The sequence below is a fragment of the Heterodontus francisci genome, chromosome 10 (assembly GCF_036365525.1).
Source record: "Heterodontus francisci isolate sHetFra1 chromosome 10, sHetFra1.hap1, whole genome shotgun sequence".
Classification (NCBI taxonomy): domain Eukaryota; kingdom Metazoa; phylum Chordata; class Chondrichthyes; order Heterodontiformes; family Heterodontidae; genus Heterodontus; species Heterodontus francisci.
In genome coordinates, this window is record NC_090380.1 from 17,807,015 (window position 1) to 17,826,725 (window position 19,711).

Below are 19,711 nucleotides of genomic sequence, written 5' to 3' on the forward strand. Positions count from 1 at the left end.
GGCTGGTGTTCTAGCGAGCCACATGACTAGGGAAGTAGAGATGATTTTAAACTGAATAGTGGGGGCAAGGGATCAAATTTGGGAAGATATGGTTAAACAAGGAGTAACAACAAGGCAAGACTGAAAGGTATTAATGTGGGAAATGATAAACAGACTGTGACAGGAAGGGACAGAGCGTACAAAACTAAGAGTAAATCAACAGATAAGGCTAGAGGTTACAAAAATAATAAAAGGACAAACTAAAGGCTCTGTATCTGAATGCACGGAGCATTCGAAACAAAACAGATGAACTGAGTGCAAACAGAAATAAATAAGTATGATCTGACAGCCATTGCAGAGACATGGTTGCAGATTGACATAGATTGGAACCTAAATACTGAAGGGGACATGGCATTTAGGAAGGACAGGAAGCTAGGGAAAGGTGGAGGGGTAGCTCTGTTAATTCATGATGGTATGAGCACAACAGAGAGGGATGACCTAAGTTCAGGAGACCAGGATGTAGAAGCAGTTTAGGTAGAGATGAGAAATCATAAAGGCAAGAAGTCACTTGTGGGAGTGGTGTACAGGCCACCTAACATTAACCACACTGTAGGACGAGGTATAAAGGAAGAAATAACGGCAGCTTGTCAGAAAGGTACATCGACAATTATGGGGATTTTAATCTACATATAGACTGGAAAAATCAGATGGGCAGAGGTAGCCTAGATGAGGAGTACATAGAATGTTTTCAGGATAATTTCTGGAGCCAGAGAGATAGGCTATACTAGACCTGGTATTGTGCAATGAGATAGGATTAATTAATGACCTCATAGTTAAGGCGTCCCTAGGTAGCAGCGATCATAATATGATTGAATTTCATATTCAGTTTGAGGGAGAGAAGAGTGGATCCAAGACTAGTATTTTAAACTTAAATAAGGGTAATTATGCGGGCATGTAAGCACTGCTAGCTAAAGTGAACTGGCAAATCAGGTTAAGGGTTAGGTCAATGGAGATGCAGAGGCAGACCTTGAAGGGGCTATTCCAGAATACACAGAACAGATACATTTCAAAGAGAAAGAAAAATTCCAAGGGTGGGACCCGCCATCCGTGGTTAACTAAAACAGTTAAAGATAGTATCAAACTTAAAGAAAAAGCTACAATTGCGCAAAGATGGGTGGCAGGTCAGAAGATTGGACAGAGTATAAAAAAAAGCAAAGAACGATTAAAGATTGATAAGGAAAGTAAAATTAGTGTACAAGAGAAAGCTAGCTAGAATTATAAAGACAGTAAGAGCTTCTATAGATATTTAGAAAAAGAAAAGTTAACAAAGTGAGCGTTGGTCCTATAGAAAGTGAGTCTGGGGAATTAATAATGGATAATAAGGAGATAGCAGATGAACTGAACAGATCTTTTGCATCGGTCTTCACTATTGAGGATACAAATAACATCCCAGTATTAGCTGTAAGTCAGGAAATGGAAGGGAGGGAGGAACTTACAATCACCAGGGAAGTGGTACTGAACAAATTGTTGGAGATGCGGGCTGACAAGTCCCCGGGTTCTGATGGACATCATCCAAGGGTGTTAAAAGAAGTTGCTAGTGAGATAGTTGATGCGTTAGTTTTAATGTTCCAAAATTCCCTAGATTCGGGGTAGGTTCTGTTAGATTTGGAAATAGCGAATGTAACTCCTTTATTCAAAAAAGGGAGACAGAAAGCAGGAAACTACAGGCCGGTTAGCTTAACATCTGTCTTAGGGAAAATGTGAGAAGCTATTATTAAAGACATTATAGGAGGGCATTTAGAAAAATTCAAGGTAATCAGGCACAGTCAACATGGTTTTGTGAAAGGGAAATCATGTTGAACCGATTTATTGGAGTTCTTTGAGGGAGATACATGTGCTGTGGTTAAAGGGGAACCGGTGGATGTGCTGTACTTAGATTTCCAGAAGGCATTTGATAAGGTGCCACATCAAAGGTTATTGCAGAAAATAAAAGCTCATGGTGTAGGAGGTAACATATTGGCATGGATAGAAGATTATCTAGCTAACGGGAAACAGAGAGTAGGCATAAATGGGTCATTTTCTGGTTGGCAAGATGTAACGCGTGGTGTGCCACAGGGATCTGTGCTGGGGCCTCAACTTTTTACAATTTATATAACTGACTTAGATGAAGGGACCGAAGGTATGGTTGCTAAATTTGCTGACGACCCAAAGATAGGTAGGAAAGTAACTTGTGAAGAGGACATAAGGGGGTTACAAAGGGATATAGACAGGTTAAGTGAGTGGGCAAAGATCTGGCAAATGGAGTATAATGTGGGGTGTAAAACTGTCCACTTCGGCAGAAAGAATAAAACAGAAGCATATTATCTAAATATCTGAATACAAAAGTTGGGAGACCACATCTGGAGTACTGTGGACAGTACCAGTCTCCTTATTTAAGGAAGGATGTAAATGTGTTGGAGGCAGTACAGAGAAGGTTTACCAGACTAATACCTAAAAAAAGGGGTTGCTCATTTAAGACAGAGATGAGGAGAAATTTTTTCTCTCAGAAGGTCGTGAGTCTTTGGAATTCTCTTCCTCAAAAGGCAGTGGAAACAGAGTCTTTGAAAATTTTTAAGGCAGAGGTAGACAGATTCCTGATAAGCAAGGGGGGTGAAAGGTTATCAGGGATAAGTGGGAATGTGGAGTAATCAGTTCAACCATAAACTTATTGAAGGGTGGAGCAGGCTCGAGGGGCCGAGTGGCCTACTCCTGCTGCTAAATTGTATGTTCATATAAATACAGCTGCCAATCAAATCCATTACCAAGCTGAGGCCTATCCTTCTATGTGTGCAAAGGTGAATTGGGAGCAACCCTGCAGCTATCTCTCACATAATTGCATGAGATGAAAGAGGCATCCATCATTATTGTTTGTAGGCATATCTTGACAATGGAAAAGATGTGCAACGTAGGTTTACAAGAATGATACCTTGACTACAGGGGTTAAGTTACGAGGAGAGATTACACAAATTAGGCTTGTTTTTGCTAGAATTTAGAAGGTTAAGGAGTGATCTGATTGAAGTCTTCAAGATATTAACAGGAAAAGACAGGCTAGATAAAGATAAACTATTTCCACTGGTTGGAGATTCTAAAACTAGGGGACATAGTCTAAAAATTAGGACCAGACCGTTCAGGAGAGATGTTAGGAAGCACTTCTTCATGCAAAGGGTTTTAGAGGTTTAGAACTCTCTCCCACAAACAGCAGTTGAAGCTGGAACAGTTGTTAATTTTAAATCTGAGGTAGATAGATTTTTGTGAAGCAAAGATATTAAGGGATATGGGCCAAAGGCAGGTATATGGAGTTAGGCCGCGGATCAGCCATGATCTCATTGAATGGCGGGACAGGCTCGAGGGGCTGAATGGCCTACTCCTGTTTCTATCTTCCTGTGTTCCTATGGTTACGATTCAAAGTCATAGTCCCAGGATGATTAAAAATTAACACTTTGGACAACTATTTTATTGGGCTAAGAATCTTGCACCTCATGAAGTCCTTGCAAGACAATTTATCTGTTCTGAATTGATGTATGCCTGTCAAAAAATGATTTACGTATGAGGAGGGGGAGACAGTAGCACAGTGGTAATGGCACTGACCTAGTAATCCAGAGGCTAATGCCCTGGGGACAAGTTCAAATCCCACCACGGCAGCTGGTGGAACTTAAATTCAATTAATAAAATCTAGACTCAGTAACGGTGCCATGAAACGATATGAGTAATGGTGATCATGAAACTACCAGATTGTCATAAAAACCCAACTGGTTCACTAATGTTGCTTAAGGAAGGAAATCTTCTGTCCTTACCTGGTCTGGCCTACATGTGACTCCAGACCCACAGCAATGTGGTTGACTCATAACAACCCTCTGAAATGGCCTAGCAAGCCACTCAGTTGTCAAGCGTAATTAGTGATGGGCAATAAATGCTGGCTTTGCCAGCGATGCCCACATCCCATGAAAGGATTTTTTTTTTTTTTAAAACCCTGTGTGTTAACCCCTCACAATACAAAATATAAGCTGTAAATTCAACACAGGTAAAAAATCAATTTTTACATTGGTTGGGCAGGGGACAAACTCCCCTGTCTCGCAAATCCACTCCTTCTGAGCCAGTTACCATGTGTGCACCTGAGTGACTGGAAGGACTCCCTCCTCCAGTTACCCTTTACTCACTATGGCTTGGGTTTTGCACCTCACTCTGGCAAATGTCGTGAAATTAGGCACGACAAGATAACTTTTCTTTCACAAGTAGTCGCTAAAAGAACCTGCCCAAGTTCAACTCTGAAGGAAAGGACAACCACATCACCTTTGTGTTAAAAATTATAACACACTTGCACTTCTACAGCTCAGAAACTCTGCTGATGTGATAAGTTGCTGGAAAGGGATAACTGATGATAACTGATCATGTAATGAACTATGTAATGAACCATTCTTAAAACGTACATTTTTTAAATTTTCACTAAGTTACAAGGCAATCTCTAACATTAATGGTCACAGGGCAACAAATGCTATTTATAAAGAATATACAGAACAGAATAACGCCATTCAGCCTAACTAGTCTGTGCTGATGTTTATCCTCCACAGGTGTTTCCTCCCATTCCATCTACCTCATCTCACTCTCTCAGCATTATCTTTCTATTACTCTTGGGGAAGAGCGACCATAACATGATAGAATTTTTCATTAAGATGGAGAGTGAGAGAGTTGATTCTGAGACTAGGATCCTAAATCTAAATAAATGAAACTATGAAGGTATGAGGTACAAGTTGGCTATGATAGATTGGGGAATGTTACTTAAAGGGTTGACAGTGGATGGCATGGATAGCAATGGCTAGCATTTAAAGAGCGCATGGATGAATTACAACAATTGTTCATTCCTGTCTAGCGCAAAAATAAAACAGGGAGGTGGCTTACAAAAGAAATTAGGAATGGTATTAGATCCAAGGAGGAGAAATATAAAATTGCCAGAACAAGCAGCAAACCTGAGGATTGGGAGCAGTTTAGAATTCAGAAAAGGAGGACAAAGGGATTGATTAAGAAGGGGGAAATAGAGTATGAGAGTAAGCTTGCAGAAAACATAAAAACTGACTGTAAAAGCTTCTACAGATATGTGAAGAGAAAAAGATTAGTGAAGACAAATGTGGCTCCCTTACGGTCAGAAACGGGGGAATTTATAATGAGGAATAAAAAAATGGTTGACCAATAAACTACATAGTTTGGTTCTGTCTTCATAAAGGAGGACACAAATTACCTCCCAGAAATGTTGGGGAACATAGGGTCTAGTGAGAAGGAGGAACTGTATGAAATCAGTATTAGTAGGGAAATGGTGTGAGGGAAATTGACAGGATTGAAGGCCAATAAATCCCCAGGGCCTGATAATCTACATCCTCGAGTACTTAAGGAAGTTGCCCTAAAAATAGTAGATGCATTGCTGGTCATTTTTCAAAATTCTATAGACTCTGGAACAGTTCCAACATATTGGAGGGTAGCTAATGTAACCCCACTATTTAAAAAAGGAGGTAGAGAGAAAACAGAGAATTATAGACCGGTTAACCTGACATCAGTAGTGGGGAAAATGCTAGAGTCCATTATAAAAGATGTAATAGCAGAGCACTTGGAAAACAATGACAGGATCGGACTGAGTCAACATAGATTTACAAAAGGGAAATCATGCTTGACGAATTTAATGGAATTTTTTGAGGATGTAACTGGTAGAATAAATAGGGGAGAACCAGTGGATGTGGTGTATTTGGACTTTCAGAAGGCTTTCGATAAGATCCCACATAAGAGATTAGCATGCACAATGAAAGCACATGGGATTGGGGGTAAGGTACTGACATGGATAGAAAACTGGCTGGCAGACAGGAAACAAAGAGTAGGAATAAAAGGGTCTTTTTCCGAATGGCAGGCAATGACTAGTGGGGTACCGCAGCTATTCACAATGTATATTAATGATATAGATGAGGGAATTAAATGTAATATATCCAAGTTTGCAGACGACACAAAGCTGGGTGGGAGTGCGAGCTGTGAGGAGGATGTAGAGAAGCTCCAGAGTGATTTGGACAGGTTAAGTGAGTGAGCAAATACATGGCAGATGCAGTATAATGTGGATAAATGTGAGGTTATCTACTTTGGTGGCAAAAACAGGAAGGCAGATTAACTGAATGGCAATAAATTGAGAAAGCGGGAGGTGCAGCGAGACTGGGGTGCCCTTGTGCGCCAGCCGCTGAAAGTAAGCATGCAGGTGCAGCAGGCAGTTAAGGAGGCAAATGTTATGTTGGCTTTCATAGCGAGAGGATTCGAGTACAGGAGCAAGGATGTCTTGCTGCAATTATACAAGGCCTTGGTGAGACCACACCTTGAGTATTGTATGCAGTTTTGGTCTCCTTATCTGAGGAAGGATGTTCTTGCTGTGGAGGGAGGGCAGCAAAGGTTCACCAGACTGATTCCTGGGATGGCAGGACTGACGTATGAAGAGAGATTGGGTCGACTAGGTTTGTATTCGCTAGAGATTAGATGAGAGGGGATCTAATAGAAACCTATAAAAGTCTAACAGGACTGGATACAGGAAGGATGTTCCCGATGGCGGGGGAGTCCAGGACCAAGGGTCACAGTCTAAAGATAAGGGGGAAGCCATTTAGGACTGAGATGAGGAGAGATTTCTTCACCCAGAGAGTGGTGAAACTGTGGAATTCTCTACCATGGAAAGCAGTTGAGGCCAAATCATTAAATATATTCAAGAAGGAGTTAGATATAGTTCTTAGGGCTAAAGGGATCAAGGGATACGGGGAGAAAGTGGGAACAGGGTACTGAGTTTGGATGATCAGCCATGATCGTATTGAATGGCGGAGCAGGATCGAAGGGCCAAATGGCCTACTTCTGCTCCTATTTTTCTACGTTTCTAAGCTATTTGCCTCAACCACTTCCTGTTGTAGCAAGTTCCGCATTCTAACCACTCTGAGTATATTTCTCTGTACTTCCCTATTGGATTTATTAACTATCTTATCTTTATGACCCCTAGTTTTAGCTTCTCCCACAAGAGGAAACATTCTCTTTACATTTATCCTGTCCAACCCACTCATAATTTTAAAGACCTCAATCAGGTTACCTCTAATTCTTCTCTTTCCAAAAGAAAGAAGCCCCAGCCTGTTCAAACTATGTTAAGGAATCCTCTCAATTCTACTATCACAATTTCAAACAACAGTTTAAATGCATAAAGTAAATTCTACCAATTAAAAACAGTTGCCAGAAACAACTTTATGGAGTTTTTTTCAAAAATGTTAACAAGAAACCACCCAATCTCTATATCTGGCATTTAGATATTAATGCAGGGGTTTACAATTAATACTTGCAGTATCAACCATGATAATCATCATGAGTCATAATGATGCCTGTACTTGAACTGTAAGACACTTTATCACACTAACTTAGACTAGACAGTACATACTGACAGATGTCTGTACGATAGCATTACTCATGGTAAATTGGATGACATGCTGTTGTAAAAGTATAGGAGCATATCATGCACTGCACAATATTCCACTATTCAGGTGAAGTTTTAAGACCACAAACTTTTAATTGTTATTAAATAAACATTGGCTGAGTTCATTCCCAAGTGTAATTGCTATTCAGACCGCATACAAGAACCCTGGGTTTACTTCTGTTCCCCACCATGCCACCCCACCAAGTATGTTTGATAAAGTCTGCGATATTCAGTGTGGCACAAATCGGAGTGTGGCAGACAGGAAATACATGTCAAAGATTTATTTTATTAGGCTAAAGGTATTTGTATCTAAAAACATTTTTCATTTCCATCATTTTATAAAGAATGAATGAATGTTATTCACACTATGGAAAGTGATTTTGAGCACACTATCTAATTAGAACATTCTACATGTGATTACATTATCGCCATGAAATATTTACATATTTTGGGAAGACAATCCCACAACTGAGAACAGACAATGCTGTAAAATGTCACTGGAGACACTCTGCAGCTTATAGATCAATCAAGTGTGCTTACAAAAGTATCATTGACACAAACATTTAGGATTTTAATTACTGAACTTGTAGTATAAAACAATCATGTGATGAGGAATCATTGGATAGAATCCACATCCAACTCAAGGTGCTGACTATAACTTTTGCCACTCATGAGGTAATAATTGATCTTCATTGAAGATTATATATATCCACTATAATTTCTACTTATGGAATAACCCGGCACAGTGGCGCAGTGGTTAGCACCGCAGCCTCACAGCTCCAGGGACCCGGGTTCGATTCTGGGTACTGCCCGTGCAGAGTTTGCAAGTTCTCCCTGTGTCCACGTGGGTTTTCGCCGGGTGCTCCGGTTTCCTCCCACATCCAAAGACTTGCAGGTGATAGGTAAATTGCCCCTAGTGTAGGGAGGTGATAGGGAATATGGGATTACTGTAGGGCTAGTATAAATGGGTGGTTGTTGGTCGGCACAGACTCGGTGGGCCGACGGGCCTGTTTCAGTGCTGTATCTCTAAATAAAATAAAAAATTCCTAACATAAAATAAAATAACATAACAGCAGGATTGTCCAACGAGGAAAGATTGAGGAGACTGGAACGATTTTCTCTAGGGTTTAGAAGAATGAGAGTTGATGTTACTGAAGCACAAAAAATTCTTACAGGACAGGATAGATGTGGGAACGATGTTTCCCCTGGCTGGGGGATCTGAAACCAGGGAACACAATCTCAAAATAAGAGTTAGGCCATTTAGGATTGGGTTGAAGAGGATTTTCTTCACTCAGAGGGTGGGGAATCTATGGAATTCTCTACCCCAGAATGCTGTGGAGGTTCAGTCGTTGAGTATGTTCAAGACAGAGATCGACTGATTTCTAGATATTAAAGATATCAAGGGATATGGGGATAGTGCAGGAAAATGGTGTTGAGGTGGAAGATCAGCCATGATCTATTCTAATAGCAGAGCAGGCTCGAGGGTGAAATGGCCTACTCCTGCTATATCCTATGTTCCTATTAATTCAATTACAGAATAATGCAGAATAAAAAGCTTAGCAAGATCTTTGTAGTGATACACTCAATTGTATTGCTACTTGCTTTATTGCATCCTCTTACCTCTGTTTTCCCTTGATTCCTGTTAAATGCAGACAGAGGAAACAGATTAGTGAATGCTCACCAGTTTACTATTCAGAAATATACATTTATCAGTCTCAGACAGCTGTATTGTGGCAGAACAAAGCTCACTTACTTGGCTATCCTGATCTTTCCCACTTCACCTCTTCCTGGTGCTTTAGCCCATTGCTGAGAAAGGTACTTAGGAACCTACAGAAAGGCATAATACAAAAAGCTATTAGCCACAAATTTTAATGCTAAAAGTAAAACACAGAAAGCAATGTCTGAGCATGCTTGTGCATTTCTGACTAGCGTTAGCCAGATGATTTGACCATTATTATTTTTTGTTAACTTTCCTCTGGGAGGAGGGAGAATTCAGAAAAACAGAGTATTAGTATCAGTTGCAACCAAATGGAGGTGAGAAACTGGACAAGAGGGAGGGAGCAAGATAGCTGGACGTATAAAAGCAGGCAGACTGAGGGAGCCAAGACTAGTAAGAGGAGCCAAATTTCAAAAACACATCAAGGGTAATGGCCCTGAATTAGGTCAGCCACTGTGTATGGAGTTATTTTAGAAGGCAAAAGGTGCAGAGAAGTAACACATTTTGTTATTTTTAAATGAGATGAGGAACAGTTTTTTCCCCCAATGAATGATTGTACTTGTATGCATTTTAAGGGCTTATCAGAGAATATACTTTTAAAAACACAAATGTATGAGAACCTGCAGACACAAATAGCATACTGTGGATTTCTCTGCATCATAGCATTCTGTATATATTTTATTCTGACAGTCATGAGAATTGAAAATATCTCAGTTCATATTTTGGATAATACAAGCCTGTCTCAACATAGCAACCAGCTAATGGCCAGTTTTACCATTTATGACCACAATCCAAAATATATCAGATAACTGATCCGTTATATTTAATGCACAAAGAGTATGAGTTCAGTAAGTTAATATCGTGTGCAGTAAAATACAAATTAAATACACTATAAAGAGAATAAGAAACAGATGGAAATAAACTATGCAAGGTGTTCAAAGGATATCAGACAGCGATAGCGAGGTTTGCAAATGTCATACTATAGTTTGAATATACTATTTTACAAAAATATGGGTGTTACACCAAACATTGTATTGATTTACAATAAATGAAAACATTATTACATGGTATTCTTCAATTTTAATCATCTTTGGGGCTTGAATTCCATAATGCTGTCCATATTTCCACAAAAACTGTAAATCAGTGCTCCTTATCATTTATCCTGCATCCTGCAAAATTCTTGGCATTGTGATATCCTGAGAATTGCTGACACAAACTAGCTGATAACTCCCGTCAGCTGATAAAACTAATAACTCTGGCGGAAAATATCAATTGCAAGCCCAGGCTTCTGACAGAGGCCATGCCCTCCAAGTAGAAACCTAATGAAGATAAGACACAGACAATATCAATCATGTTATGGGAAATAAGTACTAGTTTACTTTTTTTAAGTTAGAAGGCATAATTTAAGACTAGAGCTGTCAGACCAAGCAGCGAACGATGTTCAAAAAGCACTTTAAGCAATTTGAGTAGTTTTCACTCCCCTTTCTTTTTTTGATTACTGATGCTCACCATCTACTTTTGATTTATAGTTCTTCTGAATGCATTGATTTTCATTCCTGCTGACTACTGGTTGATTGGTTTAGCGTATACCTGTTATGCTGTGATGTCATTATCTTATAAATACAAAATTAAAGCTATTCAAGTTGAAATGTGACACAGAAATTTGAAAGGATGACATCAAGTGTGACTGGCAGAGTATGAACAATTGTATTGTACATACCAATATCCTTGCCACCAACATCACCTCCCTGGCCACTGTCTCGTGCTGAACGGATGTTTGCAACCAATGCACCATGGTCGGAACTGAGCTGACCTCAAATCTAATCAGCTGACTCTGTCCCTACTCCAGCCCATCTGACACTGAAACACTTCTTTCTCGATTTTGCCCCCTACAGGCTCAATCACTACAATGTTCTCCTGTCTGGCCTCCCAACCATCAGTTCATCCAAACTCTGATGCCTGTATCATATCCCATATCAAGTTCCACTATCCATCAAACTCATCTGTGCTTATCTGCAATGACTACTAGTCACAGAATGCGCATCCTGGCATTTAAAGTCTTCCATGGCCTTTAACTTCCCTAACTCTAAACTCCTCCATCCTCACAAAACCCCACTGCATACTCGCTGTTTTTCTGACCTCTCCTCATTGTGGGCAGCCAGTGCCCAAACTCTGAAACTACCTTCATGAGCCCCTCTACTTCACTCTCCTTTCAGACCTCATTAAAACCCAATCCTTTGATCACCCCTCCTAATATCTCCTCCTTAGACTTAGCATCTGTTCTCCTTACATCTCTGTGAGGTGCCTTGAGATGTTTTTCTACATTAGAAGTGATATAGAAATGAAAGTTGTTATGAATTGCTCATGGCACTGCGCATAGTAATTTGAGGATATGGTGTTTTGCAAGTAAAGGGATATCAAGTGGCATGGCCAAGGATAAAAGCAAGTATAATTTATAAATAAATAGATATAGAATTATACAAAGGCAAAAATGTTTATATATTTGGTAAATTGCGTCAACAAAATTTAAATTGTATGCAGGACAAATAAATCTAAGTTTTTATATTTAAAGTGAATAGACTATATTTAATATTAATGTTATATTCATGTGTATTGTGCACTACATACAAGATACATAATTATTAATAAGCATTCTATCTTTAGCCCTGACTGCCAACCATTATTGGGCCTTTTTCACTCTAATCTCCCAGCCTCCAGTTAACATCAGGCATCTGGTCCCCGTCTACAGGCCATGTAATTTAATTTGTGACCCTGAAAATATATTGTTCATAACATGAGATAAAATATCACATTCTCCAACTCAGTGAGCGACCACACATGAGATCTGTTGGTACTTTAATAAGTGTTGTTAAACAGTTTGAAACACAGTTTGAAGAACTGCAACGGAACAATGGGTGATCTTTAAAGGACGAGAAGTTTCAGATACAGGCTAGGTACATTCTAACAAGGGGGGAAGATAAAGGAATCAAAGCCAGAGCTCACTGGGATGATGAGGGAGACAGAGAATACAATGAAACAAAAAGAGGGTGTATGATGCATGTCAAGTGAATTCTTCAAACAAGGACCAGGTCAAGTACAATAAGTTGAGAGGGGAAGTGAAGAGGAAAATAAGACAGGCAAAGAGAGAATATGAGAACAGCATAGCAGTTAACATCAAAGGGAACCCAAAATCGTCTAGTAGCATGTAAACGAATTATATGAGGCAGGGTGGGTCCTATTAGGGTCAAAGAGGGTGACATTCGCTTACAGGTGCAGGGCAAGGCTCGAATACAGAATGAGTACTTTGTATCAGTGTTTACTAAGAGGATGCTGACAAAATATCAATAGAAGTGAAGATGGTAGAGGTAATAGATGGGGTGAAAATTGATAGGAAGAATGTACTGGTCAGGCTGGCTATGCTTAGAGTGGATAAGCCACCTAGTCCAGATGACTTGCATCCAGGTTTCTAAAGGAAGTGGGAGAGGAGGTAGCGGAGAAGCTTGCCATAATCTTTCAATCTTCCCCAGCTACGGGGGAGGTGCCAGAGGATTGGAGAGTGGGAAATGTCACACCCTTATTTAAGAAAGGGTATAAGGACAGCCCTAGTAACTACAGGTTGGTCAGTTCAACATCAAAGGTGGGTAATGTTTAGAAACAATAATCAGGGGAAAAAAATCAACAGGCACTGGGAGTGGTTTCAGTTAAATAAGGATAGCCAGCACAGATTTGTAAAGGGTAGCTCGTGCTTGACCAATCTAGTTTAATTTTTTGATGAAGTAACAGAGAAGGTTGATGAAGTGAATGCGGTGAATGTTGTCTGTATGGATTGCAGAAAGCAATTGACAAAGTACCACATAAAAGGCTGGTTAACAAAATTGAGCCTCATGGAATAGGAGGGGCAGTGCCCAATTGGATAGAAAATTTGGCTTAAGGACAGTAATGATCTGATTTGATTTGAATCAGACAGATCTGATTTCTTCAGATTGGAGGATGGGAGACAGTAGTGTTCCCAGTGTTAGAACCACTGCTTTTTTGATATATATAAATGACTTGGATCTTGGAATGCAGAATAAAACTTCAAAATTTGCCGATGATACCAAACTTGGAGGTGTGGCAAACAGTGAGGATGATACCAATCGACTGCCACAGGATATAGATAGGTTAGCAGAATGGGTAGACAAGTGGCAGGTGGAATTTAATACAGAGAGGTATGAGATGATGCATTTTGGCAGGTGGGATAAGGAGTGACAAAACAGACTAAATGGCAAAGTTCTAAAAAGTGTATAGGACAGAGGGATCTGGGGGTTCATATGCATAGATCTTTGAAGGTGGCGGGACATATTGACAGAGTAGTTAGCAAAGCATATGGGATCTTGGGATTCATAAGTAGGGGTATTGCGCAGGGAAGTTATGCTGAGATCTGGTTAGACCACAACTAGAGTATTGTGTCCAGTTCTGGTCACCATACTTTAAGGAGGACTTGAGGGTCCTTGAGAGGGTGCAGAGGAGATTTACCAGAATGGCTCCAGAGATGGGTGATTTTAGCTACAAGGTTAAGTTGGAGAAACTGGGATTGTTCGTATTGGAGGAGATTGGGGAGAGATTTGATAGATGTGTACAAGATTATGACAGGTCTAGATAAGGTAGACAAAAAAAACTGTTCCCATTAGCTGATGGTACAAGGAATAGGAGACACAGATTTAAGGTTTTGGGCAAGTGATGCGGTGCTGGGCGGGAATGAGAGGAAGAACTTTTTTTTTTAACGAGCATTTGGTAATGGCCTGGAATTCGCTGCCTATGAGGGTAGTGGAAGCGGAGATGATCATTGATTTCAAAAGTAAATTGGATGGGCTCTTGAGGAAAATAAACTTGCAGAGCTACGAGGATACTGCGGAGGAATGGGACTGATTGGATTGCTCTACAAAGAACCGGCATGGACTCGATGGGCCGAATGGCCTCGTTCTGTGCCAAATTAACTCTATAACATAACAGAGAAATACAAGGTCAATTGACAGGTCCAGACGGACCACGCACAGATAGATGACAGCCGACCAAGTACAACAGTGTACCTGCAGGGAAGAGCGGCAGGATTATTAAAAAGTGGGATCAGACAAAAAGCTTGTATAGTTGTCAAAAAAGTGAGAAAAGATTGAAATAAAGAAAAATGAAAAACATCCAAATGGACACCTGACAAAGCAAAGTGATACTGCACATTCTCATACTGCAGTCATCCACGTGTAATGTATAGAAGAACAAAATAAACTGCTGCACAGTTCAAAAGAACATGTGAAGTACAGCATGAAAGCTGCACTCCAGTGTCAGGCTTCTCAGCAACAAACAAGCCTGAGATCCAAAGCGCTACAGAATGCAGTCAAACCACAAAAAGAATTTTATAGCTAATTTTAACTTTAAGTTTGAAAAAAGTTTAATTATGGTGAAATGTGCAATACTCTTGTGTCTTCATCCACCCATCAGCACTTGCAAAATAAAAACTTGTTTTTGGATTCCTTTTCTGCAATTATTCAACTAGCGCCACTGTATGGAGACAGTCAAAACTACTGGTAGGTGGCACAGCAGAGCAAGGTGAAAAAAAAATCACCAGTAAGGAACTGGGGCAACTGAGGAAAGTCTAAAAAAAAGCCTTTGCTAGGCAGATAAAGGCCAAATTCTGGTAATAAAAGGGATTGTTTTAATCCAATCCAGCCTTTTGAGGCAGATGGAAATTATACAGGAAGTACTTCACGGTACACCATTTTTATAAGGGAGCTTTAAGTTATGCAGAAAATTCTTGTTGGCTTTGCAACATAACACTGACAGGAAGTATCCCATGGGGCTCTACTCCAAATAGAAGGAATTAGACAAAGTGGCTCATTTCAGACAAAATATCTGCGGACCTGATGGGCCTGTTTCTATGATTGTATACTTGTAACACTTTAATCAATGTGGTTGAACCCTCTGTCGCAAGTAAATATTGTGCTTTATTGGTGTCCTTCAATAAGAGGGAAACTTTTTAAAACATCTAGCTTGCCTGCATTTACATTTTGTCTGAATATTTTTCTCCATATGAATAAACCCAATCCACTCTGGCTGTCAACAGTGTCTCACCTTTTACAGAAAACACTACAGATATCCCCGGGCCTACCTAAACTGATACAGGGACTAACAAAAAGTAAATAATTGTAGTGAGATGATTTTTGGCTGCAGTTGACATCCTACAGGTCACTGAAAGCTTCCAGTGAGGTGCTGGGTACTGCATACAAAATGCAACCAAAGCACTGGGGTTCATTTCTGGAGAAGTAGAATTCAAAAGAGAGACGTTATGTTAAATTTACATAGAACCTTGCTAAGACCACACTCATAAGTACACTTATTTAAGTACAGATCTGGTCTCCATATTACAAGGAAAATAAAGCGGCATTGGAGTGTAAGGTGCAAAAAAGATTTACGAGATGATACCAGAACTGAGAGATTATACCTATTAGGCAAGATTGAACAGGCTGTGGCTCTTTTCTCTTGACAGGAGAAGACTGAAGGGGTCTGATAGGGTAGATAGAGTCATTACAGCACAGTTCTTTTTTAATATAGTAGGTAGTTTTTTTTTAAGAGAATCAAGGTTCCTAGTGTAAATAATCAAATTTTGGGGTAATTTAAGGGAGTAAAAACAGAGTGAAAAAAGAGTTACATTACAGGAAAACCGAAAGTTCATTGGCTGGTAAGTAACTGCTAATTTTAATTACCTAATTTCAGATTAAAGGTGAATAGGAGAAATATTTTACAGATTAAAAACTAAAGACCAGTCGGAAATTTAAAAAACAAATTAAAATCTAATTAAATAAATTAGAGATGCAGAGCTAGGCGATGTGTTGTACCTGAATGATGTGGGAGCTGGTGGACCCCATTGTGGTTCCTGGTGAACACACCTGTAGCAAGTGTTGGCTGCTTGAGGATCTCCGGCTCAGAGTTGATGAACTGGAGTCTGAGCTTCGGACACTGTGACACATCAGGGAGGGGGAGAGTTACCTGGATGCTGTGTTTCAGGAGACAGTCACACCCTTAGATTAACTATCTCGAATTTGGCCAGTGGTCAGGGACAGGAGGTGTGACTATGGGTGAGGCAGGTAGTGGGATCCATGAGGTAGTATTGCAGGAACCTCAGCCATTGTCCTTGTCCAACAGGTTCGAGATTCTTGCCCTCTGATTGGACGAGAGCAGAGACTGTAGGGAGGATGAGCAAACTGACCATAGCACTGTGGTACAGGGAGCCATTCAAGTGGGGGGAGAAAAGAGAAATGTAGTCGTAATCGGGGATAGCATAGTTAGGGGCATAGACACTGTTTTCTGTGGCCAGGACCAAGAGTCCCGAAGGCTGTATTGCCTACCTGGTGCCAGGGTTCAGGATATCTCATCTGAGCTGCAGAGGAACTTGGAGTGGGAGGGGAAAGATCCAGTTGTCGTGGTCCACGTAGGTACCAACGATATAGGTTGAATGAGGTTAGAGGTTCTGCTGAGGGAATATGAGCAGCTAGGGGCTAAATTAAAAAGCAGAACCAAAAAGGTAATAATCTCCGGATTACTACCTGAGCCACGAGCTAATTGACAAACGGTCAATAAGATTCAAGAGGTAACTGCGTGGCTGAAAGATTGGTGTGGGAGGAATGGGTTTGAATTCGTGGGACATTGGCACCAGTACTGGGGAAGGAGGGAGCTGTTCCAATGGGATGGGCTCCACCTGAATCATGCTGGGACCAGAGTCCTGGTGAATCGCATATCATAGGTCTTTAAACTAAATAGTGGGGGGGGGGGAGGGTTCACTTGCATGGAAAATTAGGAAGTCAAAACTAAAGGAGAAGGTAGGAATGCAGGTTAGTGGTGAAGCAAATTGTTACCAGAATATATAAACAGTAGGGAAGGAACGTATGAACGTCATATTGCACCAAGGAATCGTACAAGAGTAGGGAAATTTGAAAATAGAACAAACTTGAAGGCTTTGTATCTGAATGCACGAAGCATTCGAAATAAAATTAATGAGTTGCAGGGAAACAGGGTTTGGGAATTGAATATCCAAGGGTACTCAGTATTTTGGAAGGATAGGCAGGAAGGAAAAGGAGGTGGTGTAGCTTTGTTAGTAAAGGAAGAGATCAGTGCTGTAGTGAGAAATGATATAGGCACTGGCGATCAAGATGCAGAATCAGTCTGGGTAGAAATAAGGAATAGCAAGAGAAAGACGACCCTGGTGGGAGTAATCTATAGGTCCCCAAACAGTAGTTCCGCACTGGGGCACAGTATAAACCAGGAAATACTGGGGGCTTGCAAGAAAAGTACGGCAATAATCATGGGTGATTTTAACATGCATATAGACTGGATTAATCATATTGGCAAGGGGAGCCTCGAGGGAGAGTTCATTGAATGTACTGGAGATTGTTTTTTGGAGCAATATGTTGTGGAACCAACCAGGGAGCAGGCTATTCTAGATTTGGTATTGTGTAATGAGGTGGGATTAATTAATGATCTCATAGTTAAGGATCCTCTAGGGAAGAGTAATCATAGCATTCTAGAATTTCAAATTCAGTTTGAGGGCAAGAAACTGGAGTCCCACACTAGCATTCTGGAGTTAAACAAAGGTAATTACATAGGCATGAGGGCAGATTTGGCCCTAGTGGACTGGGCAGGAAGACTAAAAGGTAGGACAGCTAATGAGCAGTGGCAGATGTTTAAGGAGATATTCAAATCCTCCCAACTAAAATATATTCCAGAGAGGAAGGAAGATTGTAAGAGAGGGAGAAAACATCTATGGCTAAGCAAGGAAGTTAGGGGTAACATAAAGGCAAAAACTAAGGCATATCATATTGCAAAGGCCAGTGGCAGGCTGGAAGATTGGGAAACTTTTAAAGATCAAGAAAGGGTTATTAAAAAAGTAATAAAAAGAGCCAAAGTAAATTATGAAAGAAAACTAGTGCAAAATATAAAAACAGATAGGAAAAGCTTCTATAAGTTTATAAAAGGGAAGAGAGTAGCTAAAGTGAATGTTGGTTCCTTGGAGGATGAAACTGGGGAGTTAATGCTGGGGAACACAGAAATGGAGGAGACATTAAATCAGTATTTTGCCTCAGTTTTCATAGTGGAGAACACCAGCACCATCCCAATAGTAACAAGTAATGCAGAGGTTATAGGAAGGGAGGAACTTAGAACAATCATCACTAGGGAAAAAGTACTGAGCAAACTATTGGGATTGAAGGCAGACAAGTCCCCTGGGCCTGATGGCTTACATCCTAGGGCCTTAAAGGAAGTGGCAGCAGAGATAGTGGATCCATTGGCTATAATATTCCAAAATTCCTTGGATGCGGGAAAGGTTCCAGTGGATTGGAAAAAATGCTTTTATAATGCCCTAATTCAAAAAAGGAGAGAGGCAGAAAGTAGGAAATATAGACCAGTTAGTTTAACATCTGCCGTTGGGAAATTGTTAGAATCCATTTTTAAGGAAGTAATAACAGGGCATTTAGAAAATCAAAATGCAATCCATCAGAGTCAGCATGGTTTTATGAAGGGTAAATGGTGTTTGACTAATTTGCTAGAGTTCTTCGAAGATGTAACAAGTGGATAATGGGGATCCTGTAGATGTAGTATATCTGGACTTCCAGAAGGCATTTGATAAGGTGCCACACAAAAGGTTAATACACAAGGTAAGATCACATGGGGTTAGGGGCAATTTATTAGCTTGGATAGAGGATTGACTAACCAACAGAAAACAGAGAGTCAGGATAAATGGGTCCTTTTCTGGTTGGCAAGATGTAATTAGTGGGATGCCACAGAGTTCGGTCCTCGGGCCCCAACTATTTACAATCTATATTAATGACTTGGATGCAGGGATAGAAGGTACTATAGCCAAATTTGCAGATGACACTAAAATAGGTGGGACAGTAAGTTACAATAAAGAAATAAGAAATTTACAAATGGATATGAATAGGTTAGGTGAATGGGCCAAAATCTGGCAGATGGATTTTAACGTGGATAAGTGTGAGGTTATCCATTTTGGTCAGATGAATTAGAAAGGCAAATTATCATCTAAATGGAGAGGAACTTCAGAGTGCTTCGGTGCAGAGGGATCTGGGTGTCCTCGTGCATGAATTGCAGAAAACTAATATGCAGGTGCAGCAGGTAATAAGGAAGGCAAATGGAATTTGCATTTATTGCTAAAGGAATAGAATATAAAAGTAGGGAAGTGTTGTTGCAACTGTAAAAGGCATTAGTGAGACTGCACCTGGAGTATTGCGTACAGTTTTGGTCCCCTTACTTGAAGAGGGATGTAGTTGCATTGGAGGCAGTTCAGAGGAGGTGCACTAGATTGATTCCAGAGATGAGAGGTTTGTCTTATGAAGAGAGATTGAGCAGTTTAGGCCTTTACTCTCTAGAGTTTAGAAGAATGAGAGGAGATCTAATTGAGGTATATAAGATGATTAAGGGGATTGACAAAGTAGATGTAGAGAGGATGTTTCCTCTGGTGGGGCAATCTA

The 19,711-nt window shown here is 40.3% G+C and overlaps 1 protein-coding gene across 2 annotated transcripts in view; it reads right to left on the reverse strand.

The window, feature by feature from the left end:
• gtf2f2a (general transcription factor IIF, polypeptide 2a) overlaps positions 1-19,711 on the reverse strand; it is a 139,056-nt gene that overhangs the window by 112,023 nt on the left and 7,322 nt on the right. For both annotated transcript variants that reach the window (XM_068040183.1, XM_068040182.1), the window contains exons 2-3: positions 9,237-9,310; positions 9,104-9,122 (exon numbers count right to left, since the gene is read on the reverse strand). In XM_068040183.1, coding sequence (XP_067896284.1) covers positions 9,104-9,122; positions 9,237-9,310 — 93 coding nt within the window. The remainder of the gene's footprint in view (positions 1-9,103; positions 9,123-9,236; positions 9,311-19,711) is intronic.